The 20,461-nt window shown below is 44.4% G+C and overlaps 1 protein-coding gene across 3 annotated transcripts; it reads right to left on the reverse strand.

The window, feature by feature from the left end:
• Positions 1–603: 603 nt before the first annotated feature.
• Positions 604–20,281, reverse strand: KAT14 (lysine acetyltransferase 14). 3 transcript variants are annotated; one of them, XM_076334803.1, is made up of 10 exons: positions 20,007–20,281; positions 17,524–17,642; positions 15,219–15,340; positions 12,473–12,654; positions 11,500–11,916; positions 9,949–10,520; positions 9,264–9,400; positions 8,579–8,754; positions 5,173–5,363; positions 604–2,497 (listed from the first exon to the last, which is right to left on the reverse strand). In XM_076334803.1, the coding sequence occupies exons 1-10, from the start codon at positions 20,260–20,262 to the stop codon at positions 2,324–2,326; spliced, it is 2,346 nt and encodes a 781-aa protein (XP_076190918.1). In that variant the 5' UTR covers positions 20,263–20,281; the 3' UTR covers positions 604–2,323. The 3 variants fall into 3 exon arrangements, with proteins under 3 accessions (XP_076190918.1, XP_076190917.1, XP_076190919.1); XM_076334802.1 differs by having other exon boundaries at positions 11,500–11,919; XM_076334804.1 differs by lacking the exon at positions 604–2,497 and adding an exon at positions 2,530–2,674 and having other exon boundaries at positions 11,500–11,919.
• Positions 20,282–20,461: the final 180 nt, after the last annotated feature.

Raw genomic sequence — 20,461 nt, forward strand, 5'->3', positions numbered from 1 at the left:
GCTTTTGTGTTTCTGCAGCCTGCAGAACAGCAATATTGATCTCCATCTGCTGTAACCTTTAATGAGCTCACAGTCTCCCTGAAGAAGGCAAGTGTTGGTATTTCTGCTTTTCCAGGTGACAGACAGATCCAAAATAGCTGAGGTGCAAAGGCTCAAAGGCACTTCATTGCCTTTGAGGATCTGGGGGTAAATGAACCACCTGGATAAAACAAGTGGTCTGCAGCACAGCAGGAATCCCAGGGCTGTTCTAACACCTTCTTCACTTGGCATCCTCCCTCTGAGGGACAAAGCCACAGAGGCGTAAGCACAGAACAAGAAGCTCCTCAAAATCTTCATGGTCGCCTTTGAGAACACGATACAGAACAGGTCATCTTCTTCAGACTATCTTTTATCTCCTAATTCTGGCTGGCAAGGGAACAGCCGGCTAGGGCCTGCATGTGTGTGGCTTCTGTGTGGATGCCCAGTAGAGAAATAAGGAGTTTCTTGCCTTGCACCGCTGCCCACACACACGCTTTGCATCCTCTATCAGCCATACTTGAGTTTGCTAGATTTCAGTGAAATAAGATGATGGAGAGACAGCTTAACAAACAGTATGACTACAAGTAGGCTTTTCCAAGGGAAGGGCTTTAATTCCATTGATAAAGACAGGTATTTTTTTCTTTCCAAGTACAGCTAACTCATAACATCAGTAACATCAAAAATTTTCACATAGTCATAAAGCAAGCAGAAATGTGCACGGATGTTAGGGCACACAACACTTGGATGGGTTCTTTTTCCCTCCCACTAACACTGTTTTTGTTTTGGTAACAATGTACATTGGCTACCACAAAAACATACTTTGTGTCCATCTCTCTGCTGTTACCAAAATGAAGACTCCATTAAGGCAACTACTACTATAGCCAGGTACCCAACAGGTATACACAGTGGATTAAGAACAAAGAAGTCACATTTGTTGCGTAGCTCTCTGTGGGGCTTGATGTGAAAGGAACAGCGCAGTGGATGTGACTCGTATTTAAAATGCACAGACTGACCTTCGGTCAGGCAGCAGAGCAAACTGCCAGCTTACTGTTCATCTGCAATAAAAGTCAGGGAGAGAGAGAAGCTGCTAAACTGTGTAAAAGGACTAGACACCACTACCAGAGAAACTGTTTGGGGTTTGTATTTTTTTTAATTCTTGGTTATTTCTATTTATTCTTTCCTCTCCTCTTTACTTATACTTAGAGCCCTGAAATCACAGCCTAGATGTGGAACCAGCCAAGAACCGGAACTGGTCCACCTCTACCCTCTCCTCCCTCCAAGCTGCAAACAGATTGCTTCTACAGACCAGAGCCTGCATTTCAAATGTTACCACTGACTTTTGTTCTGGGTTTCTTCTAGCCAGACAGTCTGTAGCAGAAGGAGGTGGATGCTGGAGCCTGCAAGGCTGGCTCTGTGTTTAGAGGTGTGCCCAAAGGGCTGATCTGCAGCATCAACAACTGGCAGATAGGTTGTAAGATTTCGAAGAGCTGATTTGGCAGCTGTTGTGTCCTACCTTGCCTAGCTACAAACCCGCTTGACACCTTGTTCCTGAACACAAAACACTGCGCACTATAAGAACTTCACATTGAGCACAGGGTCAACGAGGGGAAAGGAAGGCAGTAGGGAAGGAGCGGAAGAAAGACATCTCGTCTGAGCCTTGCATTTGGGATCACATGAGTTCACACACTCTTCATTATTCCTAAAACATGGTTCCAGTATTGCTGTTCTGGCACATGTAGGGCTTTCCTAATGTTAGCATCCAGCTAGATGCACCAATATCTTATTTCCCTTCACAGATTCAAGACATGGTTCCTAACAAAGCAATCAAATCACAAAAACACTGTGGATGATTTAAGTTTAGATGTTCATTTCCCATAAACAAAAACAGAAATGAAAAACCTGCTACTTTTTTTGGATAGGTTTCAAAATTTGAAATCCATGGGTCCCCTCTGAAGTGACAAGTATTTTTTTGTTTGGGGTTATTTTCTTGTTTGTTTGTTTGTCAATGAGGCTCTCCAAAGTAACAGTGGCAGGAAAACTCCCCATAAAGAATTTCAGTCTTCCAGTGGTTTCAGCATGTCCCAGTTGGCATTTCCAGGCCTCTCCCCTTGGAGCGTAGGAATCAATCCTCTTGGATTGCAGTTTCAGCACACAACATAGCACTGCTGACATTCAAAGTCCTAGGGATAAAGGCATCGGTGCGTTCCAGCTCTCACATGGCAGCCAACGCCCTCCACTGAAAGCCGTGGTAGTTCTTTGCTTGACAGATTGGGCTTTTCGCAGACCCCCAGACAGCTCCAATGGATCAGCGCCGCAGCCTGAGAAAGAACGCGTGCTTGCACTCCTTGCTGTCCAACGGATAATATTTGTCATAAAAATCCAAAATGTATTCTTCAGTCTTAAATCCAAACTTTTGGTAGAGCAGCATAGCAGGGTTGCTTGCAGAGACGTGAAGGGTTACGTCTTTGCCCATGCAGGTCTGCCAAGGAAGGGGGGGAGTGGGGGAAAAAAAAAAAAAAGTATCACAGCAAAAGAATGAGACAGCCTCTGGGGGAATGCGGAGGTGAAGAGATTCATCATTTCAGGTATTCAGGTTACTGAGGAAATGTGAGAAAATCGCAGGCCTCGACACAGAAGTTACCACACATAGCAACAGCTGAAAGGCAAAGGGAACACTGCTGTTCCTCTGAGCCTTTGTTTCTGGGAAACATGGACTCTCTGACAATGAAAGCAGGTTTTGGACTATAATTTGTCAGCTTTCCGTTGTCAATTGCTAAGTAATTGTTAATTAAAAATAATCTCAGTGTACAGCACTGATCTCAAATACTTATTAACAATGGCCTGAAGAAAAGACAAAACATGCCAGAGGATCAGGCGCCGCGCTCCTCCCCGTCAGCAAACAGAGCTGAGCTCTCTGGGACCATGCGAGCAGCCCCAGCACACCTCTGGGCTGTCATGCTGGAATTCCTGTCTATCCCACCCAGCTCCTCTCCCATCCTTCAGGGCACAGCACTTGCCTCCTGAGAAGGCAGGGAGTTCAGTTCAGACAGCAAATGGCATGGATGAAGTTACCTTAAAGATCCCAGATTATCCTAACCAGCAGCTCTCTGATAAAGATGCCGATATAATAATTTTTCCCTGCTTTCATCTAGTGTTTTAATAGCATTCTATTTATATTGAATGTATTGTAACTCTAAGTGGGAACAGTAACACCCTTTAGGAAATTTCCATGGTAGATTATTCAAAGGGAAAGCTCTCACAGGGATTTAAGGGGGGGGGGGGGAGAAGTAAAATAATCTGGATTCATTTTTGGGAAAAGGAAGTTGGAATGAGATATTAAGAAGATGCAGTTTGGTCCTCTGGGCCAGATGCATTAGAGGATAACTTCTGAAAACAAACCCATCATCAAGGCATCATTTGCATCAATACATTTTCTGTTAGATTATGCTGTTCCCAAGAATCCATCCCCAAACTCAGCACGCTGATCCAAGAGACCCTTAATCCAAACAGCGTATGAAAGTGGCTCTAGCTGCAGAGAGCAGACCCTGGTGTCAGCCCAAGCAGGCTGCAAAGCAGCACATACAATCTGGTGATTGAGGAGCAGAAGGTCACAACCACCATTTCTTCTCTTCCATGACTAAATGCCTTCTACCACTGACAGATACTCAGCAATGGAAAAATAAATCTAACATAAGCCAACAATACACTGTTGATCTCTCATTGCTAGCAAGCCTAATCAGCCTCAAACCTGCCTAGCTCTCCTCAATGTGGTAATTTTATGCTAGTCTACCTGCAAGCAGAATTAGGTTAATTGGGTGTGATACATCCCACAAAAAGCTGTGATGATTTTCTACAGCTGACTTGCCAACACATCCCAACTCTGCTGGAGAGACATGAGTCCAGCCGCTGGATCCCTGCAAATCTTGGCGCATCACTTGCGCCTGTTCTCACTAGGTGTTGACATCTCACATCAACAGACTACAGTTGAGGGCAATTTACTTAAGCACTTTACACAGAGATGCTTGGGAAATGTAAGGGGTGAATTTAAAGTAGATTGGTTAGTGGCTGTGTCAACACGTAGAGCAAAGAGAGGTGGACACTGCAGAGAGCTGTGTAGGTAGAAGAGTTACCCTCGGGTGGCCCGGAAGAGCTACCCTCAGCGGAAACTGCTTTTCCAAGGTACAGGTCACTGTTCCCAAGGCTCTGCCAGCACTCCCTACCTCTCTTCAGCCAAATGAGTATGAGGAAAAAGAGTTTCAATGGTGAGTTTTTGCTAGTGCAGCTCACCTTGACTAAAACAAGTTAAGAAACGTTTCATATCGGCAGCTCTGCCAAGAGAGTTCAGGGAGTGGTAAAAAACTGTGAGCCCTGAAGAGGCACAGTTGGGCTCTGAAAAGGACATCTGTCTGCATCCTGACTCAAAATTAAGCTGGCTTTCCTGCAATTTAATTCAAGAAAGTGAATGGAATTAAGGCCACCTGAATAACAGTATTCATTCAGAGATTTAATGAAGTTTAACTACTTTAATACCACCCGTTTAGTTAGCTCAGATTAATTTTCCCAAGTGTCCCTATGGAACAAAGCCCAGTACAAGCTAGTTTGAACAAATTTGAATGAGGTTGCAAACACTTATTCTTTATCTTCAACTTAGCTGGATTTGAACCAGAGTATTAAAAGTGAAAGAGAATGATTAAGATCAGTAAGTGATTTAATGCAACGGCCCTGGTCATGGAATAAACCTCCAGGTGTAGCCAAGAAAGCTGCAACAGATTCTAACTGAACCTCCCCACTATTATCTCATTTTCTCCTTTAAACCCCTAATTTATGGTATTACTGTTATGTGAACTATTGACCACTGAAGAACACAAAGTTAAGCCCAAGACAGTCAAAGTCTACAGCACCTTGCTAATTCTGAGGACCTGTCCAGTATGGTTCTAAATACATTTTAGTTTCTGCTTTTGAAGCGATTTCCCCCCATAAATGTTCACATGGGCTGCTGACAATCTGTGCAGGTGTGTAAGCAAAGAAAGGGCAAGGAGAAAGAGGCAGAAAGGAGGAACACCTCACTACTTCCTTTCTAATATTTGCATGTGTGCACACAAGGAAGAAGGGAGAGCTAGTTCTTTAGCAAAGACATGGGATTTTTTTCATTACCTGGATAAGATGGTAAATCATGAAGGTTGCAATCCCAGCTCTTCTCCACTCAGGGTGAACTAACAGAAAAGAGATGTAAGCTTCATTGTATTTCACGTCTGGCACCATAAAGCCAAAGGCAATAATAACTTTCTTGTAAAGGACGACAACACTGAAGTCTGGATACTGCAGGCATTCTGACAAATCAATTCCTATGGAGAAAGAGAGAAACAGCAGTTGAAAGCATTGCAAACCAAAAGAAAAGTGTCACACTTGCACGGAAATTCAGGGGTTTAAGGGCTTTTAGAAACACTCACTTGATCCCTTCCTTTTACCTTTATTTCAAAGCTCTGATATAGAGAGATGCTTCAACAAAACACACAGACAAAACGAGACCTGCTTACTAGTGGGGATTTTTGCATGGAGAAATTAACAAGGCTGATTTCCTCCCAAATGACTCGAGGATGAAACCAAAACTCAAAAAGCGCGTTGTCTAAAACAGGATGGGGGGGAAAAAAAAAAAAAAAAAAAAAATCGTATGATCTCAGCACCCAGCTAATCTTTCCTTGGTTTGTATTCTGAGCCATATCAGCAGACTCTGCTAAGGACCCAGTTGTAAATATGCATGTGGATAAAGATACTTGCATGTGCAAATGTTTGCTGGATTGGGTCCTAGTAAGTTTGTGCCCCTTGCCCAGGGCTCCTAAAGGCTGCAGTAACATTAATGGATAAGGGTTTGCTTCTTCATTTCACCTGGGCTGGGCCAGCACCAGGTTGGTGTACACCATTCCTATTCCAGCCGGCAAATGCTGAGGACCCCTTTGCAGACAAGCAAAGGGGGGCAGTTTAGAGTGTATCAGCCTGATACACTGGGTGAACCATCCCGTCCTTCCTGCAAACTCTCTCCAGACGCAGCAGACATGAAACTGGGCTTCAGCTTTGGCAGCATTACCTACCTAAGGCTCCCTTCTCTTTTCTCCACCTGGCCTTGAGCCCCTGCTGCTTCCTCTTGTGCATACTCAGCTGTTTGTGGAGCTGCACTGTGAACCTGACCACAGCTTTCAACGCTATCAAAACATTAGCTTTTCGCATGCAAATTCCCTAATCTGGGGCATGAGGCAGCCTCTCAAGCAGTGGTGGTTCTGTGAGTCAGAGGCTGGACAAAAACACCTGAGGCTGGTGATTTCTGAGTGGAGTTTGTTACCTTGCCTAATCACATTGCTGCTACAGCCTAGGAGCATCCACACAGCATGTTAGGGCCAAGCAGCGCAGTTCAAGGCATAGAAGACTGCTTGGTAATTTGTGTGGACAGGCCCTAAATGATGTGCAAGAAATAGCGGAGCTGTGCCATAAATGTTAGTTTCAGCCTCAAATTGGCAATCGCAGATATATTTGGAACGTGGGATAACAAAATAGCAAAGTACATTTTCCAGTAACGTTTATCACTCTTGATGAGATGCAAGACTTCATAAGGCACCAGGCACAAATAAGCGGGTGAATTATTTTCTTGCTCGAGAGTAAGCTGGGTGGAGTAAGACGTGGGAGGAATCGATTGGCAATAGGGAGCCGCGTTAATTATCTCAAGGCTGCAATTGACTGAAGTGCCTTACAGCGTGTCTGTACAGGAACGCTACATTGCCCCAAGCACACTGGCGTCGATGAAATGGTGCCGTCCCCTCAGCACGCAGTTATTCCTGTAGGAAGATGCTTAGCTCAGTATGGTTTACCACTCGCCTGCTCAGGAGATGTTTCCCGTTAGGACATGAAGGCACAAGATACCGTGAGAGACAAGAGGGAATCTTGCTTCACATCAGCTCATTTGCGGTAACTACCTGCAAACTTGTTTCTGCTTTGTGAGAAACAAGAGCAGCTCTGACGGGAAGGATTTGGAGAGGTGGAAGAACTAAGGCCTGGCTCACCCCACCCAGTGAAGTGCCTAAAACTTAAGAATTCAGTCAATGAGAGCATCACTATTAGAAGGCAACTGAGCACACCTAAGATGTCATTTACTGACGACAGCATCCCCCAAGCACACATGCTTTGGATGCCTAAACTTAGGCGGAATTACAGCTGTTTCTCTGAACAGCAGTGCTAGCTTAATGATGTCCCCTCAGCTGCATATCCCACCCCCTCCTCAGTTGTACCGGCCCGTTGTAAAGCTAAACCCTTCGCATCCACAAAGACACTGTGCTTTATCTCCTGAAGTATCGCCTCCTTGCTTACCTATCCTGCTAAAAGAGAACCAAGGTGCCATAAATCATATAATCCCAGCCTCAGAAAATTTACACCACGGAAGAGATTTTGATTCCTGTTTGGGGACCGACAGGAGTGTCAGCTTTCTGATTTAATGATGAACAGTTCACAGTTGGGTGGAACACACCCACGCTCCTTAAGTTAAATAGAACAGGGTGAGTCCTGAAGAACTTAATGAAGGTGCGACCCAACTTGGCCAGAACTTCAAATGCATTATCAGAAGAGGAGAGACTATAACAAAGGGGTTCAGCCTCTGTTGGGATTGCGAGTGTCTCTCATGAGCTCCAAAACAGCTTGTGAAAGGGAAGGTATGCCACGTTATCTCTCCCCCAAATTGTACAGTTTGGACAACGAGTAGCACAAAGAGCTCTAACCCTGACTGCAGCATATGAGCACCGCTGAACTACAAACCCTGTTGAATCACTATCTGCAAGTCAAAACATAAAGCAAACAGTTACTTGGAATAAAGGTGTGTACTGTTTGTACTGGGCTTTTCTAAATTAGTCTGCCGTGTTGTTTGCTGATCAGAAGCTGATCCGTGCAGTAGATGAACATCACTATTATTATTTTAGAAGAACTAAAGACTACAGCCTCATAACTGCCCCCATAAAGGGCAGCCACTGTCCCCAAAGAGCCTACAGTTCAAGAAATGATACATAAAAATCGATACGCAAGCTTTTCCATACCTTGCAAATACTGAGGCTTGAAGAAATAAAGGACATCACAGTGAAGCTTGCAGTTTTAAGTGCAATTCCCAAATTTCACTCCAACATATCCAGCTTATAGCTGCTAGGAAGAAACTTTCTCATGAAGCTAGTGAGCAGTAGATCTCTGGTATAAAACTCTTGACTTCAGCCCTTGATTCTGCAAAACGTTTCACTGGATGCTTAATTTTAGTAACTGACGACTCCTATTGGCATCGATGGTGTTACCCAAAACAACCTATTTCTTTAAGTGCTGTGCTAATTAGGGTCTAATTGCCCAGTTCTAAATGATCTCAAAAGACAAAGACACCAAACCCATGTCTTCATCTCAACTGCATTCCTATGACATCAGATAATGGTTTTCTAAGAACCAAGCCAGACACCAACTGAAGAAAAATTTGGCCCAAGAATATTTTTTTCTGAACAAAACCACTTCCTTCTTAGAAAACCAAGCACTGAAGGAATCTTACCAGGCCAGAAGAATTCGTGGCACATGGAGTTTATAGTGGGGATGTGATTAGGGCGAACGTAGCAGTAATCAATGGGTGCTTCTGGCTCAGCCTTCCAGTTGAGATCATTCCTGTGTGGATATGCCCGGATTTCTGCCAGCAGCCTGAGTTTTGGGGGCTTTGTCTCATAATCACGCCTGCCAGTAACATGAAAAGCAAACACAAAAGGCAAGTGAGCAACAATAACTGCCACTGCAGCTGAATGGGTACTGCCCATGAAATATTTTCTGACATGCTCAACTTGGAACAAAAGAACAGAGTCTTCCTTTCATGTGGGAAAACAGCACCCAGCTCAGCAAAAACACCCTTGTGTCAGAGGCCAGGACACTTCCCAGATCCGCAGCACGCCAAGCCAACCTCTCCTTACAGCAGGAGCAAGGAAATCACGGTTCTGACCCAAGAGCAGGTGCAACTTGCATTGAATGACTACAGTCATTCTCTGCCCTGCCCTCTCTTGGAGATTCCCTTTCCCAATGCAGAGCCAGTTTAACTACTCAGCTAAATAAAACACTATCCTTTCAGGGTTACCATAGTATACTGGGTTGTACTTCAAGGATGAGTGAGGAGCACTGCCCAAGAAAGGTGTCCTCTCCGTGGGCTGTCGGTTCACAAGCCAAGAGCAAATTCAACCTCTGACCATCTGTACCTGATGTAAGGTTTCAGGACACGGGATGTGTAAGGACTGACAATACTGTGGTCTGTCAGCAGGTCTTCTGAGCCTACCAGTCGATACAGAAACTTTGTTGTCTGCTGTCGATACCCCTTCATGGCAGGCAGCATTGTCTGTATGTACAAAAAAAACGCAGAACATTTCAGGAAGATTAGTCAATGACTTAACACAGGGGAATCATATCAACGGAGGGGGAATAAGGACCTTTCAATCCAACAGGACGGACTGGACCCACATCATGACGGTCCCACCTCAGAGGACTCTACTGCGCACTCTCGGATTTAGCACCCAAACCTATGAGCCGCACACATCACTCAGAAAAGCACTGCAAGCGATCTCCCTCCTACATAGCATGAAAGAGCAACCACCTATTTGGGTACTTTCAGGCCTCCACCATCATTGTTTGGGCAGGGCTGGAGTACAAATACATAGACATTTATAGTGCTGACACTGATAGACAGCTGTGCTGTACAAGCATGTTCCAAGAAGAAAGGGGCTTGTGAGAGCATTGGTGGGGACACAGCCCCAAGTCACAATGAGTCTTGTTCACATAATCCTTCTCACTTTGGGAGTCAGATAACCTCAAGGCAACACTGCTGCCTGCAGCAAAAGCTCTAAAATAACCAGTGCCAAAAGCTCACTTAGGTTTGGAAACACTCACCTGGTATCTGTCCAAGATCCTGAAGTCCTGGCTAGTAGTTCTGTATGTTGCTTGCCCTACTGGGGACCTGGAAACACCTCCTTCTTTGGCTCCGTAAATCCCATCAACCAAGAGCAGTGCAGCATTCACAACTTGGTCCAAGTCAAAGAGCGGCAGTCCTCTTTCCCTCTTGGCCTGCCTGACTATCAGCTTGCGCCTCAGTCTCCGGGCCTCTGGGGTCATGCTCGTGGCATTGGGACAGGCTTCCAGTCTCTTCAGCAGCAGCTTCTCCTCATAGATGCTAACAGAGGTATGCTTGGGAGCTCTGGGTTTAGCATCCTTCTCCAGCTGTGGCTTCCTCTTGTCTCGCCCCCTCACCTGCAGCGATGCATTTGACTCTTCAGGATCTTCACTGTCACCTTCCATCCTTTCTGTTTTTTCTTCTTCGCTCTCTACCTCTTGCTTGATCTGCTCAGCTGTCTTCACTTTTTTTCTACTTGCTATCACAGTGCCAGCACCAGCTGTCCCACTGGGAGGGGGCACATACTCTATTCCTGGGTCTATGACTCCATCTCCTTCCATTTCCTCATCATCTGTTCAACAGATCAAAATAATCCAGGAAAAAAATGTAAACGTCAAAGCCCCATTTCAAAAAGGGTTGTGACAGGACTTTTCTGCTAAGGAGAAATAATGCGGGTTTACGCAACGCGCTCCATTTTCTATATACCTCCTGATTTTGGACAGGAGACGCCATAAGGAGTCCAATTTCAGGACACAGAATCAATCCTGCTCCTAAAGTGTCTTGCAGTTTCGCATCCAAAAACATGGCACTCCTGAGCTGCAAGTTCATGCTCTTTGACAAGTGTTAAATTGTTGAAAATTCCTGAAGGCTGGGGATCAAATGGTCAAGCTGGGGAGCTGTATCTTCAGCTAACATACCCTGGAGAAGTTCTGTTTAAACTGAGGGAACAGTTAGGAGTCACAGAAGCACAGGATTTGTCCCTCTACAGAACGTGACTATCTTTCCTTCCAACAAGAAATGCTTTATTCTCGACTTCCCCAATTAGATTGAGGTCTGGCTCCTTAAGGAACTAAAAGCATTCAGCCTGCATCACTGCTTTGCAACCTGACTGAAATGTAACATTTGTTAATTGGGATGTTTGAACTTATAGAACTACTGGAACATTACCATGAGAATTAAATTTCTCCCATTTAAGAAACAGTTGAGGCAAAATTAGAGTTGCTATCTAGCAGCGTAATCTGTGTTGCAGTGAAATGCTTATGCTGAGAGGTGCAGCGGTTGCTAGGTGAAACCTTCTACCCAGTGTTTATTCAGGATCCCTCAGAAGACAATAATGGTGGTTCCTTCTGGCCTTAGAAGCTGGCAATACAACTATGGAAAACTAATAAAGGTTTACATGCAACTAAGACAAACAGAATTTTACCACTTACTTTCCATCTTATCTTGAAAACATCCTGCAGCTCATTGGAAGTTTCTTTTTTTTTTTTTTAACATCTTCCTTAACCGCTATGTATGGCTTATTATTAAAGAAAAAACATGACACCTCTTACCATGAAAGAGAGCCTGTGGTGGCATGACATCTGGGATGAGATCTGCTTCTGAGAGAAGGCTGGGAGTAGCTGAATGCGAGGCTGGAGTGCCAGGAGCAGAGAAGTCCAGAGATGGGGAAGGAGAAGGGCTTGTCAGAGGAGTGCGATCTGAAGAGCTCAAGGAGGAGAAGTCAATCACCTCTCCTTTCTCAAGGACGATATCGGGACGACGGCCTCGACTGGTAAATTTAACAGGAGTGGAGGAAGTACTCCGGTCCAGAAAGCCAGCTGCCTCCTTCTGGGCTCTCCGAATATCCTTGGCTTCCTGAGTACGAGATCTCTTCTCCTTCAGCTCCATGGCCGATTCGACTGGATTGCGGCTTACCCGCTTCCTGAGTCCTTCCACAGTAATGATGGGATCCAGAGGTGGCTTTGAAGCTGCTAAAGAAGTAGTTTGCTTATTCTAACAGACACTGAGCTCCTGCAGTCACTGGATACATACTATACAGTCAGAAAAACACATTGACCACAAATCTTAGAAGATGTATTTTCAAAATACACAAGAAATTCACTCTGGGACATGTAGCCAATGCACCACTAAAGCCTCATTTAAGCCCCAATTCTGCTCCTCTGCACAGAAGGGAATTTGCATCTAGTGCAGACAAAACATAAAAAAATCCTCCCCAGGGTAAAGAGAGGCAGAGAAATTGTAGATTTCAGCTACAAAAACCTGAACAAATCTCAAAACCTTTAAATCGGTTAGCACAATGCAAAAAGGCAATAAAATATAACAGGCTTCTCATACTACAGCATATGCAGCATAGTCCTCCTAAATCAAGCACTACAGCAGAGCTAAACTAAGAAAAAAAAAAATCATGCCCTGTAACTGTCCATACACACAAACACATTGTTTTAAGTAAACTTTTCTCATGTCTTCCAGCTCTGTCAGCTCTGTCCCAGCTGGGAACCTACACACCACTGGGGAAAGAGTTACCTTTTGCCTTTAGTGCAGATGCAGACAACTTCTCTCCTTCAGGTTTCATTGTTGGGGGTTTATTATGAACCAGTTTCCACCACCCCGGTTCTCCAAATTCCTGTGCCCCTGAGCGGAAAAACAAGGGGCTCCCCACAGAGAGACAGCCAGCAACCGTGCTCCACCATGTTGAGGTCTTTTTCCTATGATGGGAGAGGGGGAAACGTGTTAGGTCCCCACTAGCCAGCTGTGCTTTCATCCTGAAGCCTCCTCCCTCCTCCAAGATGGAAAGGGCAGAGTGCTTCTGCCACTGGCACTGATGCAGGGGGATGACGTACTCCATACAGCCCCATCCTCAAAGAGGCTAAAGATCAATTCATTTCTTCTCAAACAGAGAACCACTCCGAAGGGCAAGCTACAATGTACTGGTAGGCTCTGATGCACAAAGCGCTGTGTACATGTGCTCCATAAATGCCATGCAAATGCAGCAAGGCGAGACGCAATTTTTCTTTTGTCAATGAGCTGCCATACGCTGAGCCTACAGAGGAGAGGTCTTCCCTGCCACTGGAACCCCCAGCTTTCAAATACTGACGTTGCTACCTTCATTAACAATTTGACGATACAAGAACAGGAACAGGATCCTAGCGATAGCTGTGTTGACCTGACATTGCAGAGCCGTATTCCATTACTGAAGACGGCAAACAGGACTCTGGGTGTACAGGATGGGAGAGGCAAAGGAAAGGTAGTGATAAAGGCATCACTTCACACAGAAGGAAAGACAAACTTAATTTAAATGCCTGCCTTGACTACTTTGACATTTCATTTAGCAAAGCACATTCCCAGAGCTGTAGGATAGGATCCCTAAGGCTGAATTCACAAAGGGAGTTGGGATCTGACCACTCTGCCTTCCACGGCTGCAGCCTTGTCAGGCATGGCAGAGAAGCAGAGCTAGGGGTCTGAGAAATAAATCACCGAGGACAACGGAGCTGCAGGAAGTGGCAAGGTAACAGGGTATGTATGCTTGTCCCACAGACGCATGCGATATATACTGGAGCCCCATCTCTGCTTGGGGATTTCTGCCATAAAACTTCTCCTGCAGCATGGGGAAGAGGATCCCTACTAGTCAACATACCAGTCAACCACACTCACTGAACTATTTCTGAAGCACGCTTTTGGCCACTTGGAGGCAGGGAGCTGCATTTAAGCCTTTCACTCTGCAAGGCAGTGTACTCTACTGGGCATCTGAGCACTTTTTGTTCCTCTAAGAACTGGTCACAGAGCTAACTAAAACATCATTTAGGGAAGAAGTAAGAAGAAATATTTAAAAATTGCCTCTCTAGCCAATAACTGAGGTACTCCCTTGGCTACTAGAGAATCAGGTTCATGGTGTAGGGTCTAAACCCTTATTTGCACAGGATCTCAGGATTCCTCCTTGCCTTTGCACACCTCCACTGGCAAAAACTTCACAGTACTTGGGCTAGGCTTGGCCAAGCAGGTATTCGCTGCTGTCTGAGTGTTACCAGTTACACACCTTGGGGTACTGACCCTCAAATGTGGGGCATCAAACTCAAGTGCCCCAGATCAGAGTCCGGAGCGTTACAGTAAGTCTGGATAAGCTGTGCTTTAATATGCCAAGGAAGTAAAGCATAAACCTTGAACCGCTACACACATGGTTCAGCTGTCCCTGCTCCATCAGTGGCTTGTCCAGGCAAGTGGGGAGACTACGTCTGAGGCCAGTAATCACTTCATCTGAATTTAATCAGAGCAAGGAGTGCCCAGTTCCCAGGGCAGGTCTCAAAAGGCAGCAGCAAACCCTGGGAGGTGATGGCTCCCTGAGCGAGGGACAATGGGCCATCAGCTGCCTTCCTGTCAGGGTCCCTGTTGTTTCCAGAGGGGACAAATGCTAACATTTCTGAGAACAGAGCAAGGAGGCACAGACAAGCAATGAAAGCAAAGCCAAAGAGCAAATCTGGCCAGGGAGAAAGGCCAGATCTTACAACAGAGAAATCCCTGGGGAAGAAAAGAAGCTGTGAAGTCAATCAAATCTACAACTTCAGAGACTTGCTCAGTTCCCTTCCTGCCTCTGTAGCACATGCATTAACAGTGAGACGGGTTTGACAGCTTCAGCACGCTCAGAAAAAATGTGCCGTTCGCCTATACAGCTCACAACTCATCATGCCGCGAAGGCTGCCCTCTACGAGAAGGGTTCTTACCCTGACAGCTTCTTTCTTTGCACACACTGAAAAACATTTCAGTGGTTTGTAATGCCTGCTATGTAAAAGCTATTTTATTAAGATCCAAAACAAGCTAACAGACAAGGCACAATTTTCATTTTTGGAGAACTGGGTCCATGCAAGCTTTATAGCCAAGTAAGATGGTACTTTGCTGGACCTTTTTTTTTTTTTCTTTAAAGCCCAGTGACATCAGGACTAGCCCGTCTGTTGTGTCTATTTAGAAATACTCAAAGGCTTTGCAGGTTCATAGGCTACCTACAGGAAGATAAGAAATAACCCAAAATATATGCATTTACATTGCTTTTGTGTGACATTCTTGGGGTTGTTTTTCCCTACTAAGAAATGCTTATTCTTTCTCAAGAGTACCCCTCATGCCTACATTCAGGTTCTCAGTATTAAATCCTCCAATTTTCTCACTAGTGAGGCTCAATAGAGACATCACCAAATTAACCAGGATCCTTGTCCATCTGTATAACAGGTTTTAATTCCTTTGGCTCACCAACCAGACTTTCAGGGAAACATCACGTCTTTACCTGTTTCCTAATAAGAAAGTCCAGTGTTTCTCAATAAAAGCACAAATATCTTCTTTCCATCTGAAGTACCCCTGACGGCCCGTTCCTTCCAGAGACAAATTGTACATTGCCAGCATGACAACCTGGAACAGAAGGTGTTGGATACAAGTGAATCTTTTCTGTTTCATCTGCTGAACTGCCTCCCCACAGCTGCCACACACACAAATTTTTGCTCCCTCATAAATATCTTGTTTTTGCAACATCTCATAGGCAACTTCTGCAATCCATCTTCCTGCTTTCATGCTGCCCATTCTCGTCTTTCTATTGTTAGATGCACATTCTCCCAGAGACTTCTCCATCCCAGGGGAATAACAAGCTGCCTAGTTATGCAGGTTTATGCTGAGATACAAGCTTTTGCAGCAGTTGTATAAATGAATTATATCACAACTGGGATCTGAATGTAGTGTGGAGGTAGGGAAAAAGTCTTTCAAAAAAATGGTCACAAGTAATCCCACTGTCTAATCCATCTAGTGACAATCATCCTTCTAAATACTTACTGTTACATTTCAAACTGAACAGACTGTAAACTCTCTGTAAAATTACATGATATCAATTACATGAAATTGTTCTGGGTATATGAGAATTAAGTTTGTCTCCAGGTGATCTTCATTAAACACAATCCATTTACAGCTCATTCACGTGCTTCACAACCGAATTCAGTCTGACCCATTATATGCCTAAACTAAAGGGCAGGTTTGAAAAATATCACACCTCTTTGTAAGTAAATCCTAGGTGACCAACTGTTAATTACATTTACCCAATTCATTTGAATACAACTAAAATCAGCTGGGCTGGGACCATCTTTCAACAATCACACAGCCTTGGTTACTGCTGTGTAAGTAACTAACTATCCAGTAGCCTTAGATAGTACTTTCCAATAGGGACTTATTCTTCACTGTCAGAGGAGTTTGAAATGTATTTTTCTTAGGGAGATGGGTCTCCTTGCAGTAGGCCATAGTTTTCTGGAATGCATTGCTGAAGATGCCAAAATGAGGAAATACAGACAGCCTTAATGTCCCCTGTACCCTATTTCTGCGTCGCAACCCCTCTTAGCTTGATAACTATTTATCTAGGATTTTGTGGTTTTTAAGTCAGGTGGGACAGTGTCTCAGGACTTCAGAAACAATTCTCTTTTCATCTGGCTAAAGATAAGGATCTGTTGAGGCCACATACTCTGAAAAAAAAATCCAGAAATCACTGTTCCCATTTTGCCTACTTCAGATAAGTTGACCGCTTCCCTCAATTCGGCTTAACCCAGAAGCAGCAGCAGCTCTGGCTGCTGGAAGCCTAGGGAGATAGTCTCTTCACTAGTCAACTTTCTTCCTCACCCGTTTTGATTTTGTCTGTCCCCTCTCAATGCCACTCTGAAGAGACCTGGGTGTAACGCTAGCAGCCTTTGCTCTCCAGATCTGTAACTTGCCGAAACTCTGCCGGTCTGCTAGCCACAGACTGCTACGCCAACCTTTTCTCCTGCGCAGCCCTGCACTGGGCACCATGAGAAAGCACTGCAGGAGTTACAACTGATGTTTTAAATGATGTATTATGAGACAACACACCACTACTGTCCCAAAGGATGCAAATAGATGTCTCGCACATACTGCCCGATGCTCAGCATGTGGAAACACTTAAGGCTGAGCAACAGCTACCGCCTGATCAAATTCATTTTGTGCAGAGGCAGCCAGCACTGCCTGCCTGCCCCTCCAGCACCCTGCTTAGAGCAAGATGATTGTGCATCAGTCTACCCATACCGTGGTTGCCGTATAATGCAAATTATTTTGATTGCTCAGGTGTACAAGTGACTGAAATAGCAAATTCCAGCAAGGACTGTTGCTAGTGAGTAAGGAGCCAGGTTGGAGCTTTGCGTTCAGGGAGCTGGCAAGCTTTCTGTTTATATGTTGCCACCTCACTAGTTTTACATTTGCTCATATACACAAAAAGCTGTTCATGCCCAGCAGCCAAATTCCATTCATTTTGCTTTTCCAAACCTGCCTGAAGCCATGAATTCATGAGCAACATAAGGGGAAGAAAAAAAAAAAAAAGGAAAGAAAAAAAAAGGAATGTGTTTTTTATGATTATCTTTCAATCCACCTGCCAAATGCCCAAGTTCTAATATGCAGGCAATCCTTAGCTAATTAATTTCTGAAGTTCATGTATATATTTCTTTGTTACCTATACCTGATCCTCCTTTTCTAGGTAGCACATACACAACAAACAACAATTTTAGAAAGTCCCGTGGTTGTTCCGCTGGCACAAACGTTTTACTTACTTGTTGCCATGTTAACCTCAGCCGTTCAAATTGCTCCTTCCCATCTTCTGAGCAATCCGAGCAAGTAAATCTGAAAAAGTTATCTCCTTTGAGGTAGCTGAGCTGTTCTCTCAGTTGACCTAAAATGAATAGGCAAAAATCAATTTCTTGGTCCTTTTATAGGAAAAAGTGCTGCAAAGGACATTTGGATTTCCTACATCATCAGGCAGAAAAGTACTTTTTGCCTTTTTCCCAGAGTCCAGAGACGCAGACAGTTCCCAGGAAGTGTCAGAACTCACTGCGATAGAAGGCGCAGATTCATTTCACGGTTGCAGCAGCCAGCAGTGACCAACTGAAAAGCGCAGGCATAAAAAAGGGGCGCTCTACTTAACATCTGAATGCAGGTACAAAGCCAAGGATTTCCTTGTTTCCACTGCATTTCTCATTCCTTCTTGCTTCCCCAGGATAACCTATATACTTCAACAAATAACTGTTTTCCCACTCTATCTAAAAAAAAAGCTGACCTGTTAAAAAAAGGTACGCTACTGCAAAGGCTATCAGAATATACAAGCTTTTTCTTCCATGTCATCTTTCCACTCACTGCTACATGTCTTTACAGCTCCCTCTTTCCCTGTCCACAAAATGTTACTGAAGTAAGGTTGTCAGTCCCTGTTTACAGCAGCCTCCAGGATGCACTGGAGCAGACATGGTGTGAAGCTTTAAGGTAGCTTAAAGCTAACCCCACAAAAAAGTTTGTCTGAACAAAAGTGATCTGCTGGGCTAGGGCCACCTGTAAAACCCCACGCATCCAAAGTTACAGGCTCTAATTCTATGTTTCTGCAGCAGAGAAAAAAACATCATATGAATCAGGACTTCTAAACTCACCAGGGGTTAATTTACACAAATATGAAAAATTAAAAAATAAAATCACAGGTCAGGGAAACAGTTAAGACTACAGCATTTCTGGAAATTCACACCCAAAAGGTCTTTCTTTAAAAGTGTGACATCTCTTTTACTGTAAAACAACACCAGATCAAGCATTTGCAATATATGGATGCTTTGCTTCCATAGTGAATTGCAGAATCTAGCTATTAAAGTTGCACCTATGTCTGATGGGGAAACCCCCCCACACTTAGTAGATAACAGAATTTCTAGATGGCAGTTCAATGTAAAAAGTGATCATTTGTCTGAGCACGTTGGTGACTTTCACAAGCGACAACTGATATCCGTATAACTGAACAATTAGCAAAGAAAGCAGTATTTCCCTTTTCCATCTCATTTGCTTTGCACATTTGTATCTAGTTACTGTTGCTCTGTGATTGGCTTTTTCTGCTCTTTGGATTTGTTCCACAGCAATGAGAGAGAGGAACATCTTTGTAAAATAAAACAAATTGAGCGTTAAATCAAGTGCTCTAAGATATCTCATGCTACCTTTAACTCTGCTCCATTTTTTTTTTTTTTAATTAATACATTTCAAGTTAATACGTCCCTTTAACTGCATACTACCTTAATAGTACGATGCTGGTTCCATTACATTAACATCAAAACACTCACTAACACGCCTTGAGAGGAGATTTCTACACTAACTTTTGGCAATTTCTACACTGCAACTTTTGGCAAATTCTAAGATGGCAAAAAGGGCAGCTCTGACATATCTGCAAGGCAGGTGCCACCTGAAGAGTTCACTATTTCTAGCCACAAACAAACAAAAAAAAACAAAACCAAAAAACCAAACCCCCAAATTAAAAAAAAAAAACAAACAAAAAACAACCAGTGCTTAGCAATATCTAGCTTTCGGATCTAATAATAGATCCGATAATCCAGAATTTAGAAAGTAAAGTCTAGTCTGTTACGTTGCTAACAGCATATATCTTATGTCAAGCAGCAGTAGCAGAGGGATCAAGTTCTGCAGCTTGCTCCAAACACCTCCCAAAGCTAGCTGCTACAGGCTAGACACGCTTCTGTGAAAGCTAAATTAAATTCACATTATCAGGACACCATTAAGGTTGAAATTTAGCCATATGCTCCACAGATGTGACAAACTGACCAGGGAAAAAAAAATAAAGAAAAAGTAACACTGTCCCAAAGCCCTTTTCCTCCACAGGAAGAGTTTTACAGCAAGGGTTGTTAACTGAGTGAGGAGAGAGGCCAAGTCGCTTGGCCAAAGTCCCCTAAGCACACCAGCAGCAAGACTCGGGAGGGTGTGCATGTTTCTGAAGTCATACCCTTGTTCTTTACTAATTAAAGAAGACAGTCCCATTTCTTTACAGGGAATGCCAGCTTCGGACACCCATACAGTTCATGGATCGAAGTGCCTAACGCACACCACCAGCATCAGGCTTCTGGGCTCCACGCAATGCTCAGACAGCCCTTCTCCTCCAGCATAGGATAGGATACAGCTAAACAAGGGCTGTGCCATAAAACAGGTATGCAGGACAGCGTAACCACCTTGCAAACAACAACCCCAGCGATGCAAGTGAGACACAACACAGCCGCAGGCTTACTTGCTGGAATCCACTTCTGGCACTTCTCGCAGTAATAGGACATCTCCTCCATCCAGGACGCGTCACCTTCGTCACTGTTCAGAGAGTCCCCGCTCTGGTCGTGCGACAAATCCACCGAAGCCTGGTCCTCAGACTCAACGATGAGGAGGGTCTCCCCCTCCACCTCACCCTCCTCCAGTCCCTCTGAGGTGGAGGTCCTGGTGGCTTCATCATCGTGGCGGCTCAGCAGCCCACTCATGTGAACGTTATTAGCCATCCTAGATGGTGCTTGCGTTAACGAGGAGCTATTCCTCCCCACATTGACAAGTCCATCCACACTGGATGTGCTGGCCAAGTCTCCACAGTCAAACTACCGATGACAGAGGAAATGTTTTGTGTCTGCCCTATAGCTTTTGGGACTGGATTACAACCTATACAAAAGAAACAGTCTTTCACAGATTACCTCTGTTAGCTGA

This window comes from Aptenodytes patagonicus, chromosome 3 (assembly GCF_965638725.1).
Source record: "Aptenodytes patagonicus chromosome 3, bAptPat1.pri.cur, whole genome shotgun sequence".
NCBI classification, from domain to species: Eukaryota; Metazoa; Chordata; class Aves; order Sphenisciformes; family Spheniscidae; genus Aptenodytes; species Aptenodytes patagonicus.